The 19,096-nt window shown below is 41.3% G+C and overlaps 1 protein-coding gene across 2 annotated transcripts in view; it reads right to left on the reverse strand.

Moving 5' to 3' along the window:
* The window catches only part of SH3GL2 (SH3 domain containing GRB2 like 2, endophilin A1), a 170,836-nt gene extending 151,965 nt beyond the window's left edge, over positions 1-18,871 (reverse strand). Inside the window, exon 1 of one of the 2 annotated variants that reach the window (XM_032477632.1) lies at positions 18,336-18,871. In XM_032477632.1, coding sequence (XP_032333523.1) covers positions 18,336-18,380 — 45 coding nt within the window. In that variant the 5' untranslated portion in view covers positions 18,381-18,871. The remainder of the gene's footprint in view (positions 1-18,335) is intronic. The other variant, XM_032477633.1, reaches the window with a different exon arrangement.
* Positions 18,872-19,096: the final 225 nt, after the last annotated feature.

Raw genomic sequence — 19,096 nt, forward strand, 5'->3', positions numbered from 1 at the left:
ACACATCATTGGGCCTTCTAGTCTACTCCACTGACTGACTAAATGAAATGTTAAATGGTTGGTTTAAAGTCTATTCCAGTATCCAAAGGATGGGCTGCCAATGTCAAATTCTGCCTCCACCATGAATAGCTGTGTTACTTTGATTTTTGTTTGTTATTTTGTTTTTATTTCTTTTGATTCAGATATAGTTGATGTACAATATTATATAAGTTTCAGGTGTACAACACAGTGATGCACAAGTTTTAAAGGTTACATTTCATTTACAGTTATTATAAAATATTGGCTATGTTCCCTATGCTGTACTATATGTCCTTGTAGCTCATTTATTTTAGACATAGTATGTTGTACCTCTTAGTCCCCTAACCTTATATTGCCCCTCCCTCCTCCCTCTCCCCACTGGTGGTAGCCACTAGCTTTGTTCTCTATATCTGTGAGTCTGTTTCTTTTTTCTTATATTTAGTAGTTTTATTTTTTAAATGCCACATATAAGTGATATCATACAGTATTTGTCTTTCTCTGTCTGACTTATTTCACTTAATAGCTGTATTAGTTCGGATAAGACACTTAACCTCTCTGCCTTAGTTTCCTCATGAGTTAAATGTGTATAACAGTACCTACCCCATAGGTTTTTTTTAATGGGGATAGGCTAAATGGTAAGTACTGTATATATGTTACTTGTCCTTATCATCATCCCCAAAAGTAAGCCAACAGAAACTTGATCCCTGTCTTTAGGAATTTAGAGACCAATGAAGGAAATAAACATTTCACCAAATGGCCACAAAATTAATGCACGATGACAAACCACAGTAAACAGATCAAAGGGGAACGTCATCCAATCTAGCAGATCAGAGAGGGGCTTCCAAGAAGTAACACTGGAATTAAGGGCTAAAGGATGAGTAGGACGGATGTGTCCCTAGGGTGACAGGAAGGTGGACACCCAATCCAGCCACAGGGGCCACCACGTCTGCCTGTTCCAGGGACCTCCTACATGCTGTTCCCTCTGCTGGCAACTTCACAATGGGCTGGTTTCTTCTTACCTTCAACTTCTCAGTTTAAATTTCCATCCTTAGAGAGACACTCCATGACCACCTACTTCTGAAAAGCCAGAGATACGGTCTTTGATAAGAAAGCTAATGCTGTAAATCATATGATTTTATTCCCTCAACAGAAACTATTCCAGCTGGAGCTGATCCAAGATCCTATCCTCAGTAAAACACAGTAGCCGTATTTATCTTCAAGGCTATCTTTTCTGAATTACTATTTGCAGGTACCTGTGAAACCATCATCTGCTCTTTATGTCAAATAACAGTACCTTTCTTACCTTTCCCTGCTGCACCTGATGAGCACCGTTAACCTTCCTACGTGCTGAAGAGAATGTAGTCTAGCTCCACAACACAATGTCAGGAATGACCTCCTGTCATGACACCCTAGCATGTCTCAGCTGCGTTTGTGACAATGTCTAATTACATATTTGCATGATTACTGGTCTGTCTCCCACTACACTGCCACTTCCATAAGGACAGGGATTGAGTATTTTACTCATCTCTCTACACTCAGAACTTAGCACAGAACCTGGCAGGTAATCGATTTAATGCCTACTGTTTGTAAGACAGATGGATGTCCACAGCACCGTGTGAGCAGAAAACTGGCACTAAATCAGGGCTGAGAGGCAAGGGTTACATCAGGCAGGCCCTTGCAGCTCATGATTTAGGATGTTAGTCTCTGCAACCAGAAGCTATTGAAAGGTTTTAAGCACAGAAGTGTCAAGGATATATTCGGTTTTGAATTTCTCTGGCTAAAACGTGACCTGACTGGAGACAGGAGAGATACTGGGAGACTGAGAGATGGTCCCAGGTTGGACCAGGATGGTGGGGGGTGGGGGAGGGTGAGCAGCCAACTGTCAGAGGAACTCCCACAGCATTTCAAAAACAGACATTGTGACAAGTGCCAATATTTCACAGGGAGAGCTTTGGCATCAGAAAAGAAAATTCTATGATTAGTAATCTCAATACAAAAGGTGAGACTGTACAGTGCAGACATAAGTCATTGTAATCAAGGAAACTACAAAGCCAGAACAGAGTATAAAGTCTATTCCCTACAGAGGAGTCCCAGTTCTAGACAATTTCACTCATCCAAGGGACATTACTTACTAGCCACGAAAAGACAGCTCCTATGTATTAAAAATACTGAATATACAAACAGTATTAAGCCAAGACTACAGAGCACAGTGGCTAAAGGCCTTTGCATTTCCACAGTTGTAACTCTACAGCACTGTGGTTTACTACTCTTAGGAAAATAGATAAGTAAATAATATATTACAAAGCTTCTTTCTCACAATGTTACCAAAAAAAGAAAATATCTTTGAATGCTTACTCTTCAAGCCTTGTAACATTCCTGAAAACCTACAACTGCATATTTTTAAGTCCTTTCTAATGTGAGAAAGGAATGAGTTTCTGTATTTGCCAATGGCTTCTTAGGCAGGGGCACTCTACCTACCTATGTTGCCTCTTGCAGCATCTTGAGAATATCACACTCTTATGTTGCTACTCTACCTTCCTGCCCTTCATAGCTGCCATGAACACATCTGGCACCGCAGGTAGGGGTTTAGGCACCTAAGAGCCTGCTGACTGGCAAGAAGGATGTACGAGAAGTTTGGGCCAGACTCTCATAATAACATTGTTTCTGCAGAAACTTTAGGTAAGGCACTCAGACTCTCTTTTCTCCTGTGTCAAACAGTTCAGTATCAACCTGTGTTCTCCACAGAGAGGTGTTAGAGTAGTAAATAAGTACACGCACAATATAAAATGTGAAGGTGCCACTCCACAATTACCAACTAACAGGGAGAAGTTAATGTGAGTTTCCTGTCTCAGATGGATGTTAGGAGAGCAAGTACCTGAGTAGCTACGGAAGAGTAAAATCATGATGATCTAATTATGTGACAGATTGAATAAAAAACTTTAATTCAGTAGAAGGGATTATTCAAAAGACCCTAACACTTGTTTCAAAATATAGGTGATGCTTCCACTTAAAACACATATCAAAACCAAACTGTAAGAACTTTTGAAGGAGAACTATTATTTTTTTTTAATGTATGGGGAATCTACAAATCTTTATTTAATTTTTTTTTAAAGATAAACAAATAGGGGGGAGGAAAGAATAGAAGGTGAGTGAGAAGGAAACAGGCAAGAGGATTTACTAATCAACTGTATATAATCATACCTTGCTTCAAGATTTCTGAACATTTTATAACAGTTAGGGGCTCCGGAAAGTCCCGTAATACAGAAGCATGCTTAACTCTGCTTCCAATATTTCTCAAACTTACTTGTTTTTGGTAGGTGCCTCTCTCCCATGTTCTATCTATTAATAGGAGATTCCCTGGACAGCAGTCCTTAAACCTGAGAAGTTATTTTGGGGTTGAGGGGGCAGTTATGGTAATGTCTGTGCCCCTCCTCAGACCTATTTCAGACTCCCACATGGTAGGAACTAAATGTGACACACAGCCAGGTTTGGGAACCACTGTATCAGCATAAGCGGTTTTTAAATTCCCTGCACATTTCTAGGCTGGTAGGCTGGGGCCAGAATCACTTCTAAATGAAGCATGAGGTAAAGAAATAGCATCTTCAAAATTATAAAGAAAAAGTGAGGTAATTTAATCCACAGAAACAGAATAGCACACCTTTTTCCGGTCCACGGGTACTCTATAAACCAAGTTGTTAGGATTCCAACAGTCCACTCAGGAATCAGGGACTAAACTACTGATACAAATAAGAATCTACCTTGCATCAAGAGAGTTTTTAAATCAAAATAATTCACTGAGTAGCTTAATAAAACACATTTTAATAACCTGCTCTCAAAAAGCTTAAAAATCAAATAGACTCACACCTCACCTTCCACAAGTAATGCCCAATTATGAGAGAAATGTCCTGCAAAACCCTGGCACTCTTCAGAAAACCTCCGAAGGGCATAGTACGGCACGTACAGATAACAGAGTTCCATTATGCTACATCTACCTCAATTCAAAAATCACTCTTACACAGTGATGTATTTACATGGTCAAGTTTGACATCATGGATGAGGACCAAAATCTGAAGTTCTGCAGCAAACAAAAGCATCAGTTTAATGTACTCAGGATTACTACGCAGGAAAACAAATTTCTTGAGACACAGTCTTCAACTCTTGCTTCTCAACTTACAAAGTAATGTTCACTCAAGAAATTTAAAGTGATTCTGCAGAGGGTGGAAAAACAAGCTTTAATCCAGAAATGACTTCACAGCCTATTTGTCTCAGAGCTCGAAGCACTTTTCATTGAAGCCATTAAAGTGTGCCAGGCCCCAGAGAAAGCCAAGCCACCCAGAAAGGCACACTTGTGCCCAGGCAGCAGCCACCCTTAGTGCTCCGGCTGATCTTGCCAGACGTGCCCTCTCTCCTAGGAAGCTGACTGACGGTGGCCTGACCACCTCGTTCCTGAGGCTGTGTTTCTTGGTTGTAGTTCCTCCATTCTGTTCTATTTTGCTTGAGGTGGAAGAAAAGATGTATTATTTTTCCATTCATGCTCTCCTACACTCTGCATTTTCTGTCCTCAAAACAGAAGACCACCAAGAGGATCACTGGGAACGTCTCCCATCTTCTTAGAATGTCTCCACCGTTCTTCATCCTTCTTTGCTGAGTAGCATTGCTTACACATCTTTTGCCAAGAAGCTAAGAAAGAAGCAATGCCCTGGAGACCCCTGGTATGAGGGCTGAAGAACGAAGCTGGCCTGTGCGCACCAAATGACCGAGAGCATCTTGCAGAAGCTCTGCTATACTATGTCCTAGCTGCCCACCTTCCCTTTGCTCAAAACAGAGTCAAAGCCATGACACTGTCTTTCCTAAGGATCTGGGGGGAAAGCATTCAAAAGAAACATTAGCAAAAGTCATAAGCAGCCTTCTTATTCACAAGAGCTCTACACTTCTTATAGAAACAGGAAAAGCAGCCACGCATTCAGAAGCAACCCAAGCAGCACAATTTAATTCTGGGCTCTACAGAGGGTGAGGCAGGTATTCTAATACTCTTAAGCTAATCGCCTAACAGAGCAAACCTACACTGACTGATAATTCAAGAATTTGGCTGGAAACTGGGTTTGCTCCCAATCCCAGTGAGAGCTTGTAAGATTCTTCTGTCCCTTGTTTTCAGTCTAACCTGAGCACATGGAAGTGGAAGAAGTAAAGATGATGGAAAGAAAATGTAGTGAGAGAGAAAAACCTAATTACAAAAGACAAGGAAGAAAACGTAGAAACACAAACTGCTCATCCATAAGTCCACTGACCAAGAAAAATCACTGTTTAAATGTTAATTTTAAAAATAATCTTACAGCATTATATAGCACAGTGCCTGGTATATAAGTTCTCAGTGTATTTTATCTACTATCGTAGCTCTTTTTTCCAATATAAGGCTTGTTGAATATCTACTTTACGTCCTGCTTTTCTCAAGAGCGATCATCATGAATACTCCCCTACACCAATAAGAACTGCTGTGTAGATAAAACAGCTACAGACACTCAATGATGCATAAGTACTGTGATCTACTTCCCTATCCACTAGCATTTGCATTCAGGTTCTTTCCAACTTTTCACTACAACACTACTGAAGTGAACAACTGTGCACACAAGTGTTTCAAGTTCATATATTTATTTTCTGTAAACAGATTCCTAAAAACAGAATTACAAGCAAGAGAACTGCTGATATCAACACTTCCACCATCAAATGAGAACCCACATACTTACACCCTTGCTGACTCAGAAAGTTATCATCCCTTTTAATCTACGCTGACTTAGACAATGAACAATGTCACATATTGCTGTGTGATTTCCATGATTTTATATCTGCATCCTGGCCCCTTGCAGTCCTTTCCTATGCGGTCAGCGCTGTTTCCACAGACATGGAACCTGCGACTACAGAGGGCTGACTGTACCACGTCATTTTATGTACGAGACTTGAGCATCGGCAGACTTTGGTATCTGTGGGGGTCCTGGACCCAATTCCCTGTGGATAACAAGAGAATGCAGTATTGCCTTTCCAAGTTCTTTTCTAATTTTTCTATTAAGGTGTTCATCTTTATCTTACTGATTACTAGATGCTTTAAGATATTTTTTAGTTTGACATTTAAAGTTGGAATAGGACTCATAGTTGAGAATTACTGGCAGTTATCAATTCTGAAACTAGCCAGTCTGGACAAAAATCCTAACTCTGCCACTAAAGCTGTACAACCTTGAGTGACTTACTTAGCCACTCTGTGCATCAGTCCCCTCATCTATGAAATGAGAAATAATAATCCCCTTATGGGGTCTTTTTGCATAGTTGAGTTAAAATAATGCCTAGACATGCTAGCCATTTTCATAATTAAGGAAGTTTATCTTATATTTACAACTTTATAACTTTACATGGGCATGTTTTAATTTAATTTCTAAATTAATTCTTAAAAACATGTGATGTATTTTTAAGCAGAAATAAGCAAATATAAAAATACAAGTACAGGATAACCCCTTTCAAATATATACAAATTGGATAAAAAGAAAAGAAACAGGAAGGATGTATTCATTCAACAAACATATATTGAATTCCCACTAAGAGACAGACACTGGTGACACAATGAAGGACAGAACAGAGTCCCTTTCTTTATACCCACCCTGAGGGATACCAACAAAGAAATAAACTAACAAGCAGTCCAGTGAGCCAAGCCCTATACTTCAGAGAAGCACTACAGGCAGTTCTCACAATGAAGAGCATTTAACCCACACCAAACAAGGGAAGGGCACATTTCCCTAAGAAATGATCAAGCTGAGACCTGAAAAAGAAGTAGTGATTAGTTTGTATAAAGTGGAAGAAAGAGAAGGGGAATTTCCACAAAGGGGACAGCATGGTGCAAAGCCTGTAAGGCAGGCAAATGTGTGCAGTACACAGGGAAGGGGTAAGAGATAATCACACGTATAAAGAGCTGCGAGAGATGATACCACATAGACAAAAAGGGTCAGACCACACTCCCTTCAAACTCTTTCATGGGCCTTACAAGGGCTTTACATGGGAGCTTTAAAGACCACTGAGGAGCTTTAAGCAGAGAAGTAACATTAGATTTGTTTTTTAGAAAGATGATTATGGCTACACTTATGCCCAGGTCCATTTTACCTTGGCTGTGCAACTTAGGAATTGGGGGCCAGGGGGGTGGAATTGAAATCAAGTGACTTGTGATTTGTTTGGGGTCTCACGGGTCCTCAGAATGGGAAAACCAGGAGGACATCTGAGGTCTCTGAGCCTCTGATCCTGGGCTCCTACTGATCATGTTCTACACAGCCAAATGACGGACAGTCTTTCACCATTTTCTAAATGATTTCAAGAGCTTCCTTCGAAGTACGCCTCTGCAATCCCTTCTGAACATCAGGCACAGAACAGATGACTCTGTGCTGCTCTCATCAAATGACCTTCCCTTTTATGATACATAATCAAATCCAGCCGTGGGCAGGAAATTCCCCGATGGTCAGATACTGGTCGACCATTTACTCTGTGAAATTGTGGGAGAAGGCAAGTTTTGAACAATACAGTTGGTGCACACTTGTGTCTTCAATAACACCGATTCCCCCAATGAAGATCTCATTTGTTTTAGTCTCCTTATAATCGCTCTGATTTAGTGAAGGAAAAAGTCTTCAGTGTATTGTTAGGATATTTACTACCTGCCTAATATTTGTTAATCTCCTGTTTTAACAAAAGCAGAATAAACTTTGAGCTCACAGATTTAATCAAGTGAAAATATCTAAGACTTAACTTTTTGTGTATGATAATTTTTTATACCTCTACTTATAAAAAGTGATAGCGGTTTTTCCATTTATCAAAGTGATGAATACAGATGCCCAAAAGTCATGAAGATAAAACTGAATGACAAATTTTGGAAACAATCAAATTACTCCATCATAACCAAATGGAACCGTACAGAACTTGAAAGAGCCTACAGAAATTCACCTGAATCATTCAGAGCAGCAACCAGCAGACAGTGACATCAGACAGCAGTAACTTAAACATAAAGGGAGAGCCAATATGTATCACATGATAGCATAACTCACTGCCTCATAAAAGTAAAGTAACAGTTACCAAATTCAGACAAATGTACTGATATAAAGATTTTATGGTAAGTTTCTGATGAGGACATATCCTTTGACATAAGGTGGTTTATGGTAAAATGGATCAAAATGATTTAAATGGGTACATCTTGAGACAAAGAAAGTAGCTGAAAGCTTGTAAAAAATGAATTAAATGCATCTTGATGATCACAAAATACTTGCTGAATAACTTAAATCTTATAAACATCGACAACCTTTTCCAGCTTCTGTTGGAGCTAAGAAAAAGGAGTTTTCCAAGTCTACATCAAGAAATTTACAGACAAGATGCATTCTAAATATCTCTCTAGAAAATGTGGACTGGATTGAAGGCAAAGGTAATCACCCCCAAAAAAGTAGAAAATCTAAAGATTTTGGGTTGGTAAGCTTCAAAGGGACCAAAGATACACAGAGAGTAGTGGATGAGATGAAAAGAAATGCGCTTACTGGAAAACAATTTTAAGGTTTATTAAACTTAATTAAAAAATGGAATAGGACACAGCACTCCAGTGCAAAGTTAAGCATATGAAGTAGAATAGAATCTCTAGGTAACAAGATACTAACTTTCATGAGCAAAATCTTGGTAACAGTAATGATGAGAAATATCTGCAGAAAGCCTCTCCCTCAGTTTGCCTAAGACATGACGGAGAACAGCCACAGTCAAGGGTTTGGCTTTGTAGGTCCCTCTTGCCCAGAAGTAGCTATTTAAGCAGTTTAATGAGTAATATGAATATGGCCAGCAAGCCACTGAATACAGCATTCATGAAACATAAAGAAGCACTCCAGGGTCACTTCAGTGAGCAGTACAAGCAGGGAATGAGAAGGGTGAAAGCTGCACCCACCCTGTTATCAGTTCCTACAGGACACCCCTTCTTTGGGTTTCTTCATCACTCAGACACAGAACAGTGCCTGACTGTTCTCTCCCTGGCCAAGCTGCTCAACTGGCACCAAGTCCTTACAAGGACCTCTCAGGGGGCCAGACCTCATCCTTCCAAAAGATGTCTGTCACTGTCCACCAGCTGCACCGAGAAAATCACTCAGGGCTTTGGATCCAAGAATCAAGTCAAAGAACATGGAGCTCACACATCACAACCACCACCAAGTGTGCCACACGTATCTGCAATCCTCAACAACAACTTAATGAACAACTTCAAATTACCATGTAGCTGTCTGATGTGCTCAAATGAGATCAGGGCATTTCTATGCATCTACGTTGGCATCAGCCTTCCACAAGCACAGACACAGATGCAGCGTGAACAGTCAACCACCCACTCTCACTGTAAACGTCCCTGATGCCTTGCTGGAGACTAATAATTCAAAAAACTCTTCAATGTTCTACAGTCTCTCCACTCCACAGTTAATGAGGCTGTCACTGCACCACCAGCCTACCAAGCTAAGAGGCTGCTCGGAAAGTAATTAACAGCCTCACTGTTTAATACAGATGAGGGATTACAAAAAGAAATTTGAGTTTCAGAAAAAAATACCAAAAACCTAAGCATAGGGGAAAAACCTGTAAAATACAGCACGTACTAAAAGAGGCATATGTAACACTGACCTTGATGTAATATGAAAAGATTGATTCAGCAAGTGAGACAAATTTTACACATGTGTTCATGCTGTATGTATATGTACACATACACACACAGGCACTCATAAGTGTGTGCATTATACAAATGAATGTGTTTTAGACAAAGGGGATGACAAAGACCTCTAGCGTTTTACCCACACCCACCTCTACATTCTGGGTGCACTGACAGACTACAGTTTCCAGCCTCCTCCCTTCTTCCCGTGCACTTAGGCATTATGGTCTGGCCAGGTTACAAGTTCCAGCCAACTCAACTTAAACTGAAGTGACTGTTCCTTCTATTAGTTTTCTGGTGTTGCAACAAATCAGCACAAATTTAGCAACTTAAAACAGCAGCCATTTATTAGCTCACAGCTCTACAGGTCACAGTCTGGGCCTGCCTGACTGGGTTCTCTGCTCATAGACTCACGAGGCCAAAATCAAGGTGCCAGCAAGACTGGGCTCCTATCTGCAGGCTCTAGGAGAAGAAGTCTCTTCCAGTCAAATTGTTAGCAGAATCGAGTTCTTTTAGGCCCCAGACCTCAGGAGGTCCCTGTTTCCTTGTCAGCTGCCTTCCAAGAGCTGCTCTCCACTCCTGGAGGCTAAGCACACTCCTGACCCGGTCCCTCCATCCCTAAACAGCAACAGCACTGTCCAGTTCTTCTCACACTTCCAGTCTCTCTGACCTCCCCTTCTGCTACCAGCTAGGAAAAAAAATGCTCCTCTTTTAAAGGGCTTATGTGATTAGGTTAATCCCAATTGTATAATCTACCTTTGCCATATAAAGTAACAATCTCAGAAGGGACATCTTTTCACAGTGACAGGCTGACTCACACTCAAAGGGGAGAGGACTACACCAGAGCGAGGGTCACTCAAGGTCTCAACATTCTGCCAACCACATTCCCCTCCCAGATCTCATCCACTGAACTCCTATGCTTGTTCCAACACACTCTTTCACTCTGACAATTTTGAAAAATGTGTGTTAGAGATGGCAGAACCCTAGTCATCCTGGATCCCTGAAGCAAATAATAGGAAACAAGAATGAAAGGAGCTGTGACCAGCAAATATCCATTAACACTTCTTGGCTAAACGAAAGCATTAGGACATCTTGCAAAATTCAGAGTAACAAAACCAAAGCTACTGGTTGAAAACAAGGTTTAAAAAAGATCAACTGGGTCCAACAAAACCCAAAAAGATTCCACGGTGGTAACTGGCCAATGGAACCGACAAGATTTTGAAGAAACTGTATTGCTCAAATCAGCCATGAGCCATTAGTAGTTTAAGGCCTGTGACTGTAAAGTGACCCCCAAATTTAAATAAACAGGGAGCTGACTAAAGAAGCTTTGCAGCTCCCAGAGGCCACGCTCCTTGTCACCCTCTTAGATTTGGCCAAATAGAAGAAAGAACAAGAGTGCTCCCCAGATGGTAGAAACCACGCAAAAAAAAACAGAGGTTGGGGACTTCACAATGCTTGCTCAGCAGGTGGCATCCATCCCCTTTACGGACCATCACCGCCATGACTGCTACTCTTTCCTTTCACAAATGGGAGTGTTCCCTGTGAACACGGCTTCCTACACACTCAAAAGCACGGGCAAACTATCCATCAGTACCTCACGAGCATTGCACCTTGCTACTGAGGTATCGTTCAGCATTACAGAACTGCTCCAACTAGGATCTATTTGTAAATTCAGTTTACATTATAAGAAAGACATTTCTGTTTCTTTCAGATATCATAACTCTGAAGAGGCTAGAAAATAAATGGAAACCTCCTAGGAGCTGGGTGGTTCCTGAGAATGACAGACAGGGTCCCCATAGACATCATACCATACACAACTTGACCCAGGGGTTGGGGAGAAAGGTTAGAGTAAAGCAACTAGAGCATCATATTCCAACTTTAGAAGTTGTACTAAATGTAAAATCTTCATAAATAGTAAAGTTACTTCCTGAAGCATAAGACTCAGCTGATTAGTTTGTAGTGTGGTTTGAAAATATTTTGTTGATAGTCTGTGAGAACACTTGAGAAGGTCTCACAACATGACATTTTAATAACAGCTGTACTGGAGCTGTTGTCTTAGTCTTTAGTATCCATAGTAGACCATATAAACCACTCTTAAACATTTGGGCTCAAAGTGAATAAGGAAATAAAGAAAATCTAAGCCAAAAAGAAAGAGAGAGAGAAAGGTTGTACTGTAAAAATTTTAAACTTCTTATTTTGTCTCCTGCTCCCTCAACATTCCCCACCCACACAAGTGGTGAGCACCCCACCCAGGTGACTAAGTGCACCAGTGTGATAAGGTGGCCTCACCACAAGTTCCCGTCTCTGTCTGCCCTGACTGTGACCTGGTAAGTAATATTCTCACACACTTAGGAAATTCCCTCCTGCCTTTTCTTGAGTGCTCCACGCTGACCTTCAATCAAGATACTTGTCAAGGGTTTTCGAGCTCTCTCTCGGCCCCACCACCTGCTTGGTTGAGCCCACTCTCTTGGCCATCCTCCCAGGTGGCCCCCTCTCAGTGTGCAGGGACTCTACTCTGTCTCTTTAGGACCTGAGAGTATAATAAACTTTGTTCTTCTAAACCTCTGTGTACCTCCTTGTGGCCACAACCGATTGTCACATAAAAGAACGTAGAACAAGGGAACAAAGGACTGAAAGAACAGAAATGGGAAAGAGGGAGGTCAAGGAAACCCTTTGATTGCTTACCCCCCAGTATCTCACCCATCTGGCCTTAACTCGTGAAGAACTGCTCAGGAAAGTCCCACAACTTTAAACCCTAGAGCTGTTCTTCAACTCATCTCACCCAGTTCTCATGATTCACTTATCAACAAGTCTTGCCCTTCTCACTCCTCCCTCCAGCTACCCACTCTAAAGAATGCCCAGGCTCCTGAGGCTCTCATGCAGCCCAGGATCTGCTCTGCCAGCTGAAGCTCTTCCCCCAACCCTGATATTATGCCCCTCCCTGCACAGCAACATTTCTTCTCAAAACAAGTTACCACTTTCCCAACCAAGTCTTGACATCTTCAAGTTATTTCTGATTAATTCGGGAGATACTTTAAATTTTCCAAGTTGACTGAAACCAAAATTCATATAAACTTAATTTAAAACATTAAAGAATCACTGTGGGGGAGAAAAAAACCCTTGCAAAAATATAACTGGGTCAACAACAAAAGCTTCGATCAAGAAGAATCTAGGTGATAAGCGAAATTATTTTCAGTCATCATTTTCAGTTCAATCACCCCACAGGATCTGTCCATTTGTCAAGCGTATCAGGAAGTTAGAGCTCATTAACAACTTTTTTTTTTTAACCTGGGTCAGGTTATCCTAACTATACAAGCATGGCACTCTGACAAACATGATTCCATTCAATCCCAATACCTCTGGAAACGTTTTTTTAATATTTGGTTGCCCCTAAAATTCATTCAAGATGGCTGCATTTTGATCAGACATTCTAAAGCCCAGTAAAAGAATGCATGGAGTGATTGCTATTATAAGCACCACCCCATTCTCTCCTGATGACATGATCAACTTCTTATGATGTATTTTTACTTTGTAGGGGGAGAGTAGGGATCAGGAATTCCTTTAAGAACCTGGGAACAGGCTAAGGACACTGTCCCTCAGGAAAATGCACATATAAAAATGTGACATAATTTTAGAAAATAAATAGGCCCTCCACAGCCTATTACAGACCCCAGGCTAAGAACCTGATAACAATGCAGGGATAGGGACAAGCCAGACTCGAGATTCTGAAGGCACCAGAGATTTTACTGCTCAGCACAGGCAACTAAAGAACAGAGAACCTCACTCAGATAAAGTCATAGCTAATTATATATTTAATTACATACCTTAACAAATTAAAGTCTCGCCAAATCAACGAACGCATAAACACATTCATGTTAAAATTCTCCAGAGCAAAACGTCTATACAAAACACACCTTACATGTGATGCAAGCATGAAGAAATTAGTTAAAACAGAAAGGCATAAAATACCAATGTAATTAAATGTTTCCAGTTGGAGAATCTGAGTGTGACAATAATTACATGCTAGACTATACCATAATTAACACAGCCTAACCAAATATGTGTTATCCTTTTAAAAAACCAGAAGATACAGTTTATGATAGGTATATATCCTAACCAGACTCACTGAAAAGAAAGCATATCTCATTCTATGCAATAAAAAGTTATTTATAGGTTGAATTGACTTTTTACATGTTGAATCAAATACAATATTTAGAACAGTGTGGTGAATGCTTTTACGAAAATAAGAACTATTACGGGCTGATTATGCCCCTTTCCCCCAAATTCATACATCAAAGTCCTATCCCCCAGTACCTCAGAATGTGACCTTATTTAGAAACAGGGTCATGCAAATGTACTTACTTAAGATGACGTCATACTCATCACTCTACTGTCCTGGAGTCCATACAAAAAGGGGAGATTTGGACAGAGACAGACAGGGAGAACACCATGTGAACAAGAAGGCAGAGATCAGGGTGATACGTCTACAAACCAAGAGAAGCCAAACCATCATTACAAAGTCCACAAACGATAAATGTTAGAGAGGGTGTGGAGAAAAGGGAACCCTCCTACACTGCTGGTGGGAATGTAGTTTGGTACAGCCATTATGGAAAACAGCATGGAGATTCCTCAAAAAAACTAAAAACAGACTTGCCATATGACCCAGCAATCCCACTCCTGACCATATATCCACAGGGAACTCTAATTTGAAAAGATACATGCATTATTCACAGCAGCACTATATACAACAGCCAAGACATGGAAACAACCTAAATGTCCATAGATAGATGACTGGATAAAGAAGCTGTGGTATAGATATGCAATGGAATACTACTTAGTCATAAAAAATAATAAAATAAAGCCATTTGCAGCAACATGGATGGATCTGGAGATTGTCATTCTAAGTGAAGTAAGCCAGAAAGAAAAAGAAAAATACCATATGCTATCACTCATATGTGGAATCTAAAAAAAAAAAAATTTTAAAAAGAGGACACTAATGAACTCATTTACAAAACAAACAGACTTGCAGACATAGTAAATATCTTATGGTTACTGGGGGAAAGAGGATGGGAAGGGATAAATTTGGAGTTCGAGATTTGCAAATGATAACCGCTATATATAAAAACAGATAAAAAAAACAAATTCCTTCTGTATAGCACAGGGAACTATATTCAATACCTTGTAATAATCTTTAATGAAAAAGAACATGAAAATGAATATATGTATACATACATACATGGCTGGAACATTATGCTGCACACCAGAAATTGACACATTGTAACTGACTATACTTCAATAAAAAAATAATAATAAATTTTAAAATGTTAAAAAAAAAAAAAAAGAAAGGCCAAAGATTGCCAACAAACCACTTGTCTGGACAGAAGCACAGCCCTACTGACACCTTGACCTCAGACTTCAAGTCTCCAGAAGTATGAGACGGTAAATTTCTGTTGTTTAAGGCACTCAGTTTGTGATACTTTGCTACTGCTTTATCAGACTAATACAAAGACATAACAAAATTTACTCTGAACGAAATTTTGTTATACAGTAAGGTGTGTCCATATCAAATGCTTGATAAACTTAAAAAAAGTAAGTATAGATTTCATAAGAACAGCAGGTTAACTAGAACCAGAGAGCTATTTTTACCTAATCTGCTGCCAGCTTAAACCAACATGTGGGGGAAAAAAGGCATTACTCTTGCAAAAGTGAAATTTCAATACGGATAAAATTCACTAAAGTAGAATAATGTATGTCCATTTGTCCTATTTTATAGTAAAAAAAAGAATATCTTATTTTATTTTAATTGCATGGTAAAGTATATCTTCATGAGCAATTGAGTAATAAAGTACATTCAAGTGAAAAAAAAGATGATCCATATTTGCTATTTTAATATATTCTAAAGCTTATTTTCCTCTTTAGTAAAATGTATTTGGTGAAAGCATCTTTTAACTTCCAAAGAGCAGAGATGTTGAAAATAACTGTCAGTAACAAGGTAGAAATAATCCCTTCTAACGAAGAACAGTTGTGTAGATTAGTTTAAATCTAATCAGAGATTTGAAATCAATAGGTAAACACTAAAAATATTCTGCTTTATTAATACAAATATCACCCCTTACAAACATAAGCAAAGCACTCAGTTTCACAGACACAAGAGAAATGTTCCTCAAGAGGGCCTTCCACTTATAAACACAGGCTATCTAATCCAGCATACCCGTTATCAAAAGGAAGTAATTCTAAAGTCTAAAGTTTCTTCTGTAGATAAGATCAAGTTCATGGAACTGTACGGGAAAAAATGGCTTAAAAAGTAGGACATGGCTATTTCCCCTAATATCTTTGTCACATGCAAACATTAGCACTGGCTTTATGTACCTTGAAAAACCCATCCACGCGCAAAAATAACATTTGCCTTGGGTTTTCTAAGATTGTGCTACATTAAGTTTTGGAAAAGAGATTGTACGTTAACTTCATCTTTAAAATGAAAGGTTTTTCAGTAAAAAATAGTAATAATAATAAAAGAAAAAGAAAAAAGAAAAAGAAAGGAAAAAAGAAAGGAAGAGAAGAGAAAGAAAAGGAAATGACAGCGATTCTAGAGTCAATGTGATAAATACCAATCTTATCTCATCACAAGTAGACCTCCTGCAAGGCTCTGTCTAAGAAGTTCTTTCATATTCCAATTCAAGTTTTTTACTCTGAACTTCAGAGCTACAAATAACTTCAGGATTTAGCTGAAATGGAGCTGCCTGATTATTTTTTTAAGGTAGCAAAGCTAGAAATTCCAGTTTCTGTAATTTCCTCATGTCTCACTATTACTAATAAAAGGGACAGTATTTTATACTAATAAAAATATTTTTAATGTTAATACTACCATTTACTAAACACTTTTTATGCATGTTCTACAAAATCATTTATCCATACAACAATTCTAAGCAATGGTTATTATCCTCATTCTAGCAAAGACAGATTCAAAAGCTAAATGACTTGCTCAACATCATGGATAGCAGAGGTAGGTCAATCCTCTGCCTTTCCCACTCCAAAGCCAAGATTCCTAATCGCCTTTTAGGGCACTAAGGATTGCAAACGAAGTCTTCAGAATCAAAGTAGAAAAAGGATGCAGTGTTGGTAAATACAGTGCTGGGAGGTGCTTCACAGAAGTGACAAGTATCTGAAATAAGTAAGGTTGGTGACAGCAAAGAAATCCTGCCTGAGAATTTATGGGTAACTCATACGCTGCTTCTGTAAACCTGAAGGAATCTGAAGTAAAAAGTTATTAGAGGGCTTCCAAATTACACCAACAATATACTTGTGTTTACAAATGTTTCTGGCAGAGAGCTCAGGAAAACCCAAGGTGAAAAGCAAAAATAATTACACGAATAGGGATTTTTTTTTACTGAAATAGTCTTCGTTTCCTTCCTTTCCTAAGTTCGCAAATATAACTACTCTATAAAGGCAAGTCTGTGGTGACAGAGGTGGCGGGTGAGCGCACAGGGGACGAATGTCACACAGCATCTGTCACTGTGGCTTCACCAACATTCTGTAAGACACAACCCTCACCTTTTCTGAAGGCGGTTTATAATAGGACTGTTACTGTAGTAGCCCAGGAAAAAGCTCACTACTTCTGAGAAATTATGAGAAAGTCTGATATTAATTATGGCAACCTATGAAAAAAATATGAGCCTAAATTATGAGAAATATTTAAAGAAATTAACGAAGTCCCTAGCAAATGCTCTCTTAAACTAGAACTGTTGCAGAAGCGTAAAAAATTAGTAATCATACTCATTATATAAGAAATAGGTCACATAAGTATTCACTTATTCTTGCCTATATAAAATTCTTCACCCCAGTTCAATGAGATTTAAATTACTAGAATCTGAATTAAATAAGCTTTATTACAATCACAGCTTATTAACCCCATGAAGATGGGCACATCCAAGATGAAAAAGGCTCACTAAAAATAACACTTTAAAATACATGATGATTTGATAACGTTAAGGCTGCAAAACCCATGGGAAATTTGTAAAGGTATGCAGACTGCTGGCCAAGCCTTGGCCTCAAAGGAGTTTGACGACCGAGTTCTCCAAGGAAAAGTTAATGCATGAGCTTCCCAGAAGGAAGCCCCATCCTCCCATTTCCTCTGGGAGCCTGCGGACTACGTGGAAGGACGGATTCTGAGACCTCAGGGGAAGAGCGCAGACCGCGGGCATCGCCGCAGCCACCCCCAGTGCGGGCCACCGCTCATGCCAGCACATCCCGGGACAGCCGGACGCACCGGCACCGCAAGGTCACCAGGGAAGAAGCGACTTTACATAATCTCCCGCAGCGCCGCCCCTCCTTGCCGTGCCCCGGCCGGGCGGTGAGGGGGCGGCGCGCAGGGCGAGGAGGCCGCACGCGGGAGACCGGCGGCTGCCCTCAGCGCCCCCACGAGCTGAGGGTGGAGGACGGAAGGCGGGCTCCCAGCCCCGGGATGCCCGGGCCGCCGCCGCGGCGGGCAGGGCGGGCCGTAAGGGGCTCTTCCCGGGGTAGGGAGCTCGTCGCGGGCCGGGGTCCCCACGTTGCCGGATGGCTGCCAGCCCCGAGGGCGCCCCTCAGGGCTCCTCCCGGGACCGCCCCGCGGCGCACCTGTCACGCGCCCTACCTGAGTGGCTTTGTGGAACTGTTTCTTCAGCCCAGCCACCGACATGGTGCGGGAGGACGCGCGGGCGGCTGCGGTGCGAGAAGCGGGCGGCGGCGGAGCGGAGAAGGAGGGCCAAGCGGAGAGACGCGCTGGCCGAGCCGCCGCTCGTCGTGCCGCCGCCGGGGCTGTGGGCGCGGGGGCGCGGAGCGGCGCGGGACGCGGGCTCGTGCGGAGAGACACCCTGACGTCAGGGGCGGGTGATGCGGCCTCTTAAAGGGGACGCGGGAAGCCCCGCCCCGGGCGCGGGCTTGGTGCGGCAGGTGCTGCGGCAAGCGGTACCTGGCGTCAGCCGCCGGTGCACCTGGCTCCGCCACACCAGCGGGCTGGCTGCTGCTCAAAGGGCCAAGGACGTTTTCCCGCCCCAGGAGTGTCACTCGTGCTCCCGCGGACTGCGGCCCGCTGAGTTGGCAACCCAGGCACCGGCACGACTCAGGTGACTTGCTGGGCTTCCAGGTAGCCGCAGGGGCATTGCCTACAGCCCAGCCGGCCTGCCTGCCCTTTGAGCCTAGCCTCTCTGCAGCCTGGAAAGGAGTGGTATTCTCTCTGGGGTAATGAATAAGTCTTTGCTCCTTCTCTGACTTGCACCCGCTCACTTGGTCACAGAAAAACATTTCTCTGTCCTGGTTTCAATATCGCTTAAGCCTCCATAACGTTAGGTAAAGCCAACTAAAGCTTTTTTTTTTTTTTTCCGATCTGATACAATTTAACGACTTTTTAAAAAG

This window comes from Camelus ferus, chromosome 4 (genome assembly GCF_009834535.1).
Source record: "Camelus ferus isolate YT-003-E chromosome 4, BCGSAC_Cfer_1.0, whole genome shotgun sequence".
Lineage (NCBI taxonomy): Eukaryota > Metazoa > Chordata > Mammalia > Artiodactyla > Camelidae > Camelus > Camelus ferus.